Here is an 8,561-nt window from a genome sequence, read left to right as displayed (position 1 = left end):
CTCGAGCGTTCAAAACAATAACAAACTCAATACCGCATACAGATCACGTGACTGATAGGACGAGTGTCAATTTCCAGCTGATCACACAGTTTACTGTTCAGTCAAGTAGAACGTGAGCGTCCAATCAGCGCTAAAGCCTTGCAGTTCCACTCGGTTGGTTTTCCGATCTTGTTTTATTTGCTAGGCTGCTTGCATGAGGTTTGAGGCTAGAAATATGTGATGATATCTCGCGAAAAAAGTAAGAATTCGGGATGGGCGGATATGTACGTTTGACGCTGGGCGGAAGGCATTAAATTTTGCTTTAGGCTGGGCGGTAGACTTTTAGGCAGGGCGGCCCCGCCCGGCTCCGCCCTGCACAATTACATCCCTGTATCTAGAGTTCCATGTAAACACGTGTTAGGCCTATTTTTCCTCAGTCAGATGGCCTACCATTTCAAAAATTCTTTGCTAGAGGGCGAGTTTGTTAGGAGATGAGTTTCTTTAGGGGACGACTAAAGTAAGCCTATAGTCGGAGGGGTGATTTTTCCTGGGGGGGGGGCGAGTTAAGAGGCAACTTTGTTAGGGGGCCACTGTGTACAGTCAGGGGCGAGTTTGTTAAGGGGAAAGTTTTTAAGGGGCGAGATTGCAAGGGGAAAGTTTGCTAGGGTCGTGTTCCTGCCTGGTTCCCGCCTACAGCTAGCCTACTATACTAGGCCTAGGCTAGGACGAGGCTCTATCTACAATACTACTTGTTACAGATTTGATTTATTAAAAATTAGACCTATATTTATTTGGAAATTTTATTTGATTTCTGGACAAAAATTGATTGTTAACCACTATTTTGGTCACAGGCTCTATCTACAATACTACTTGTTACAGATTTGATTTATTTAAAATTAGGCCTATATTTATTTGGAAATTTTATTTGATTTCTGGACAGAAATCGATTGTTAACTACTATTCTGGTCACAGAAGAATGTTAGGCATCTATGGACATTTTAAAAAAATATGGAATTTTCAATTATGAAATTTTAACCTCAACTAGAAAAGACTGCATCAAAGAGTATAAATAGAACAAGAGAGCCAACAACGCTCATTGAGAGCGTAAAAAAACGATACGCTCTACGCAGCTAGTGTAGGACGCCAACTAACGCTTGTATGTGTTTTATTACCCAGTACGCCACCGCGCACGGTCGGTTTGTCTGTTTATCTGTTCTCCACATGATACTGTACTATTGTTTTCTGCTTACTGAGTTTATAGCGGGCGTACTTCTACCGCGCTGCACTGGGTAATAAAAAGAATATACAACCGTTAGTGGGCGTCCTACACAGGCATGACGTTTTTACGAACGGGACTTTGCTCTCTTGTTCTATTTATACTATTTGACTGCATGAAAACTGTTCTTATTTATAGATTCAAAATATTAAAAATTTATGCATTTTAATTTTTTCCAGGAGGATATAGGAACAAGTATACCCGTAGATTTTACAAAGAAAGAAGTAAATTTTAATCCAACATATGATCAACTCTTTGCACCAAAGGTAAAATTATTTTCTTCAATATTTTGATTTCAAGTATTTTATTTCATTTGATATTATGACATAGGAGATACTGTACGTAAGGATGCTTTTGAGGATGCCAATAATGACCACAATTTTTATTTTATTTTTAATTTTTAGGTTGGGCCGGTTAATCCGTTTAAAACACAGCAAGCATTGGCGCATAGAAATACTACTGCTGGCTATGCTGAGCCAACTCACTTCAATCCTTTTACATTCGAGAACCAAAGGAAGACATTTCACAGCTACGGTATGATCCCACAGTACTGATTGGTAATAAGGGATAAAATTAATACATTTATTATTACTGTAAATTATCATTTTGGTATTACCAATATAACTTTATGGAGTAGGCAGGAACATTATTTATTGAAATATCTCCAAAAAAGCCAGATGAATATCTGAATTAAGTCAGGTATATTTTTGCATCCTCGACTGACTTTTAGCTGAATATTTGTCCGGAAAAAATTATTCTATGCTAGGCAATATCATAGGCCAGTTCAAACTTGCTGGTGGGCTAGAGTTGGGCCATAGTCCAGTGTTAAACATGGTGATATAAACCATTTAAAATGGGAAAGAAGCGAGTATTGGGAATGTATTAATTGTAATATATTTCTTTCTCATTGTGGGTTTTTTTTTCTTTTTTTAAATATTTTTATCACTTCATCAGGATATGCTTTGGATCCAAGTACAGATGGTGATGGCTCCAAAATTGTAGGATCATTTGATGAGGCTAAAAAAAATGAAGGTAGGTTCAGCGGTGACACCAGCAGGGGCCAGAGAAGGAAATTTCCCCACTGTCGCCATTACAAGGTCGTTGAACCAAAAGTGTTAATTTGTCCATTCAAATATCGTTATTTGCTTTGCCAATCCCTAATATTGTGATGTAAAACCACGATTTTATGCCATACTAAGCAATAAAATCTCTTCCATGAACTCTACCGGGGATTTTAATTTCGGGACACTGACCATGGCTGTTGTCGATTTCTTGGTTCATACCCCCACCGGACATGTCATACCCCTTATTGACAAATTTTTTTTAGCCACCACGGGCTAGGTTACCCCAGTAATATATTGTTATTTCACTGGCTTAAATTCTCTTGGTCAGTCCGATATTTAAAACAGTTTTAGTGTATAGTAAAACTTGCCGAAGTCGAATAATTTTGATCTTATTTTACATGCCAAATTGTGCTTTCCTATTATCTAACTATCTGTAAGTCCAATTTTATCCAAGTCTAACAATTTTTCAATGCCATTTTGGATTTGTACTGTATATGTTTCTGCTATTAAAAAAATATATTCGTTGTTACATAATTTGCACCTAATTATTTTAAGGTAACAAAAGAGGTAATAACTTTAATGATTTTGATATGACAGGGAAAACCGTGTTTGAGACACAAGTTGCCCGTCCTGGAGACAAACGGAAGAAAGTGAGAAAGATGGATGCAAGCGATATTGATGGATTTGAAGGACCTTGGGGGAAATATGTGGATGAAAAGACAGTTGCTGTTCCAACAGAGGTATTGTACTGTTGTATGCCCATATATAGTCATGGTGTGCCCATATATGGTTATGATGTGATGTCATCATGACCATTATTAGGCATGTCACATGTTAAATTTGATAATATGAACAGGGTGTGTGCACTTTAAAATATAAAAGAAAATGCAGGAAAAGCTGCAGCACTCGACTTGTGGAAGTGGCGCTGCGAGCAGCTCTCTGAGATGAATATGTGTGCCTTATAAGATGACATTAATGTTATTGTTATTTTTATTGTTATTATTATTATTATTATTATTATTTTTATCTTACTAAAACCTACCTTAAGGGGAACTCTGGCAATGGAGAAGTTATAGAACAATTAAAAAACGATGTTAAAGGGAAAATAACACAAAAGATATTCTCATTAAGTCCTTTTTGTCAAGTATAAAAGTGAAGTGATCCCATGAGTTTAACCAGAAGTAGTAAGGAATTTGTAGCTATACCACTAATACAACATAAGGCCTAGGTGTTTCCTGTTAGCCAGTTAGTGCATTTTTTTGAAGTAAGTGGTGGTTGGAAAGTAAGTGACTGTTGTCACATTTTTTTTTGACAGTTTTGGTAGTTGGAAATACAATGTTTCAATGCTACGTATTGCTTTGGTTCTGTGTTCAAAACGTTGCATGTGTAGTGGCAAGTAGGCTGACCATGAATTTTGGTGAAATCATTTCGGGTCACAAAATCTGAAAATGGCCATTCTAAAAATGAGTCCAAAAACCTATATACTGAAAGTGTGAAATAGTGCCCTTCTTGGAAATAAAAAGTGGAGACGTTACTGTGCGTTTTTGAAGAGGAGTGGAGCTATGGGATTTGTGTGCATGAGCTTATTTTTTTGGCATTGCTCATGTTTTTACTGCATGTTGCCTGTCGTGACTAATAATGAGTGGATGTAGGAATTTAATATTAGAGGAGGGGGATCCTAGAAAGTCAGTTTTTAGTGGAGGGGGAGCCAGACCATTTCATAACTCAGCCCCACCATGGACATTTAATTGTCTATAGCAATTCTAGATGGCCAGAAATGACACTCTCAGACTCAAAAGGTCAATGTAAATTTTCTTTTCCATTACATTTTTTTTTTTTTAAAGTTGGTAGGACCCAGTTAATTTACCTATATAACCAATGATAATGATTGTTGTATTTATTGTTTTTAATCATAATCATCCTTGTAATTTTCATTTTTATCAAATTTTATGAAAGGCAAATTACAGTAGAATTTTTGAAGAAAGAGCATAATTCTTTGTTATGCCACTAACTGGTATAAGGCTATTAAATAAAAGTAGATAGGAATAACTTTGTTAAATTACATGTTTTTTAAATGGGTTTCTTATTAGATTTTTAGTTTTTACGCTGTTATTTATTATTATTCAGTCCTGTGTGAAATTGGCCCACATGGGAAAAATAAAGAATTTTTTGAATTTTTTAATGGAATTTTGAATTTTTTGAATTGAAAAACTAATGAAGAATGTTTCTTTACAGGAGGAGAAGGAAGAATTAGATGAGATTTTAGCAAAGAGGAGTAAGAAAGGAAAGAAACAGGAAGAAAAAGTGGGAGAGGAAAAATCTACATTACATAGTAAGTTGAGAGGTGTTGAATGTTTTGCTGGATGTTAATCTTTATTCAACATAGATAAAAATGATTATGATTATGATGATGATGATGATGTGGATGATGACAGTAATAATGGATTGGTGGTCGTATAGATGATGATAATTACAAAAATAGTAATATTGATAATTATGATCCGTATAATGATTATAATAATAACAACAATGATTTCATTTCATGTTGATCTCATTTCATATACCGTATTGTCTCAGAAAACAGCCAAAAAATATGATTCACATATAAAAAGATGGACAGACCGGAAATCCAAAAAGAGAACTAAATCAACCGTCAAGTAGATTATGTGTACATAACAATATGATTGAGACAAAATAACAAAAAAATATAAATATGTGTCATAGTCAACCCTTAAAAGAATCTTTCTAAGCTTTATAAAAAATAAAAATGAACATTGGAGATATTGAAGATTGTGGTAGTGTTTATACTAATACTAATAACAAGAAAACCAAAAAAAAAAAAAAAAAAAAGAACTTATGTTGCACAAGCCAGAAGTAATAGCAAATGATGTTGATTATGTAAATGAACACACTGAATATTATAATGAAGGTTATGACAATAGTGATAATGTTTTGGTATAATTGTATTATACTTATGATAGTTGGAATTAAGATTTAAATATCTCTATGGTCAACATCTTTTTTTAAACATATATCCTGCAGGGCATTTATTTCTTACATAATTCCTATTCTGTTACACTTCCTCAGTCAAAGATGCGTACGATTATCAAGACCGCTCCTTCCTACACATTCCAATGGATCTCGATGTTGACCTCAAGTCGGAGGATCCACCTGAGAAATGTTACCTGCCGAAGAAGCTCCTACACACCTGGACGGGACATACGAAAGGTGTTGCTGCTATTAGGCTTTTCCCAAAGTCAGGCCATTTGTTGTTATCATGCGGAATGGATAGTAAATTAAAAGTGAGATTTGTGTTCAAAAGAATATTTTATTCTTCTATTAAATAATAATTATCTTGTCTGTAGGGAATTCAAGAATATATAATATATGTAAATTAATGAGTTACTTAAGAAATTATAAGAATGACATAAACATATGTACAGTAATTGATTCCCTTCCTTTATTTGTATTTTCTTACCTCTTGTCTCCTTCCATTTAACCCTTTGAACCCTGCATTATTTACATCTTGCGGCACCCTCACCCTGAGTTATTTGGACAAAATATGCTTATTTTTTATTACAATCATTACCACCACCTCCTACCGCTACCATAGCCATCCATCAACCCGATGAACAACTATCATCACTACCGCCGTCTGCTGGCACTAGCACTATCGTGATCGGCCTGGCCTAGAGCTAGAAACTACACTGTTTACCTCACTATCACTTTTCAAATCAATTCCTGGATAATCGTCATCATCAATATATCCTTGGGAGTTATAAAGTATCAATCGTAAAGCACGTTGGCATTTATTGTCAAATTATTCAATATTAATTTGTTTTTTCTAAAAAATCATCACGTACGAGGCTGTCAGAACGACTTGGGAATGATGATGTCACAAAATTACGTCATATTACTCATACTGGTCAGGTGATTATCCCGAATAATGTCACCTGACCCGCAAAGCCGGTATACCGGTCTTTAGGGTTATTGCAGCGTAAGCGCGCAGCCGTTTTTCCGGCCTTTAGGGTTTAAAGGGTTAAGCCACTTTTAAACAGCTATATTACCTCATTCCCAACAATGCCTTCTTGATAAGGCCCGAACTAACTGCAGGAGCAGTAGCAATATTGAGTTCAACCATGGACCTAGTAATATTCCCACAATATTTTTGTTCTGGGGTGTGTCTGAAACAAATGCAGGTCACATTTCCACAATATTACTTATCAGCAATTTTCTAGAAACAGTAAACATTAATGCACGAATTCACTCTGTGATGACTAAAAAGATTAACTAATAGCTCTCGCAATGTGTGTGTGTAATCCATTCTGAAAGGCGTTATATTACAGCAATATAACAGTGATATTTGGTTGGTACAAATGGTCCATGTCGGTAAGTGTACTGGTATTATTACCGCAATAATTGCCAGAACCTCTGTCTGAAAAAGGCTTTTGTGCCTTTCCTGCCCTTTAGTTTTTCAATGTCTTTTTCAAGTTTTGACTTTGATCTTAAACACTTTTTAGTCATCTCTTGACCTGTCTCCACTAATTAACACTTCTGCATCTCTTTGTCGTTTCTCACCCTTTGACCTTCCTCCAGTTGTAAACCATTTTTACCATATCCCCACACACTGTATAATCTTACCCTGCTTTTCCTGCTACTTGTGTCTGACTGTTTCCAATCCCTCATTTTAAACTTGTTTTTGTTTCTGTTGCCAGTTGTGGGAGGTGTATAACAAAAGGCGGGTTATCCGCACATATTTAGGTCACAAGCAGGCTGTCCGTGATGCATCCTTCAATAATAGTGGAGATAAGTTTATCAGCGCAGGCTACGACAGATACATGAAAATTTGGGATACAGAAACGGGTAAGAAGTACTTACAAATCATTACTGTAGTCTTTAATTGTCACTGGAGGCCAAAGCATCCATGAAGGTGTGAGCTGTTGTGACAAAGTGAATTTTGTATAAAAAAATGATTGAGTTAATATATTTAGATAGATGACTGCATAGAATTTATTTTGGTTTTTGCATCAAGTTCCGTTCCTATCTTAATCACAATTGAAGTAGGCTCATATTTTAAATTTAGAACTCTGAAAATATATGTTTAACACATTGACTGCCAGACCTTTTTTCAGGTTCCTTCTTGTGTGTCAGAAAAAGTATACATGTACAGACATAGTTTTTTTGAAATCATAGTCATATATCATCGCAATGGTATGTCTAACAAATTGACGGGAAAATATTAGGGGGACGAGTAAACTCGTCTCCGGCACTGGCACAACATTTTTTATTTCTCTGCCAAGTGTTAGTTTTCTCGTTCACTTTTTGCATGGCTTGGTATGCGTTCAGAGGGCGCACCCACTTTTGCAATCGAGTGTACTGCCGGCAAGATAACACAACAATCATACATCCGTAATTTGTATGTTATCGTCTAGGTGTGTCTTCCCCGAACTACCAGCCGTTATGTCTGTGGTTCTACAATGTATTATAACAAAGAAGTAATTAATGCTAGGATGTTACCCCTACCTTGACGAGTACAGTCATTCCTAGTGCCCTCAGCAACACCCTGTGGGGCAAGTATACTCGTCGCTGGCAGCCAACGTGTTAATAATAGAGAAAATTTCCATTGAAGATAAACAACTGATAAATTTTGTGTTGGTTTTCCTATCAATTCTGAAAAATATCTTTACAAAATATGCCTCAAACATACTTTTAACTAATGTTAATCAACTTGTGAAATATAAATATTAAACTTATTAGAAAGATTTAATCCCATTTTTTGACAAAATGTCACTTCATGTATATTTTCTTGAATATCACAACCTGACTAATTTTATCACGAAACCTCACTAATGGGTAATTCCATGTCAAATCAACCAAAAAAAAACCTCAATCTCTCGGATTTTGTTCAAATTTTTGTATGTTGTTGAGGCCCATGAGAAACGATCAGAAATGAAAAATTTTTTCTCTAGGCCTCCTAATTAGCGAGATATCTGCTAACGAACTTTTGGCTAATTAGCGATACCTTGCGTGTTTAACCGACCATATCTCGAAATGTATGGCACCTACAGAGCTGATTTTGGTGTCATTTTAAAGCTATTGAGTAGCTCTATAACCTGTCTCTTATACACATCTAGATGTGTATAAGAGACAGGCAATAGTGATTATATTGGTAAGACAGATAGGTGCTTAATAACTAGACTTAAAGAACATTCTTCACGATCTGATAGTGTTATATTTGATCA

At 35.6% G+C, this 8,561-nt stretch overlaps 1 protein-coding gene across 1 annotated transcript in view; it reads left to right on the top strand.

Annotated features, from left to right (window-relative positions):
* The window catches only part of LOC117119726 (pre-mRNA-processing factor 17-like), a 27,148-nt gene that overhangs the window by 13,892 nt on the left and 4,695 nt on the right, over positions 1-8,561 (top strand). The window contains exons 4-10 of the mRNA XM_033264572.1: positions 1,435-1,521; positions 1,660-1,789; positions 2,210-2,287; positions 2,917-3,059; positions 4,555-4,651; positions 5,407-5,621; positions 7,035-7,182. Of these exons, the coding sequence (XP_033120463.1) occupies positions 1,435-1,521; positions 1,660-1,789; positions 2,210-2,287; positions 2,917-3,059; positions 4,555-4,651; positions 5,407-5,621; positions 7,035-7,182 (898 nt within the window). The remainder of the gene's footprint in view (positions 1-1,434; positions 1,522-1,659; positions 1,790-2,209; positions 2,288-2,916; positions 3,060-4,554; positions 4,652-5,406; positions 5,622-7,034; positions 7,183-8,561) is intronic.

This window comes from Anneissia japonica, unplaced genomic scaffold, assembly GCF_011630105.1.
Source record: "Anneissia japonica isolate Jap-2015-1 unplaced genomic scaffold, ASM1163010v1 scaffold4546_len68480_cov126, whole genome shotgun sequence".
NCBI classification, from domain to species: Eukaryota; Metazoa; Echinodermata; class Crinoidea; order Comatulida; family Comatulidae; genus Anneissia; species Anneissia japonica.
The sequence above is the reverse complement of the archived record's forward strand: the minus strand, read 5'-3'. Positions and strand labels throughout refer to the sequence as shown.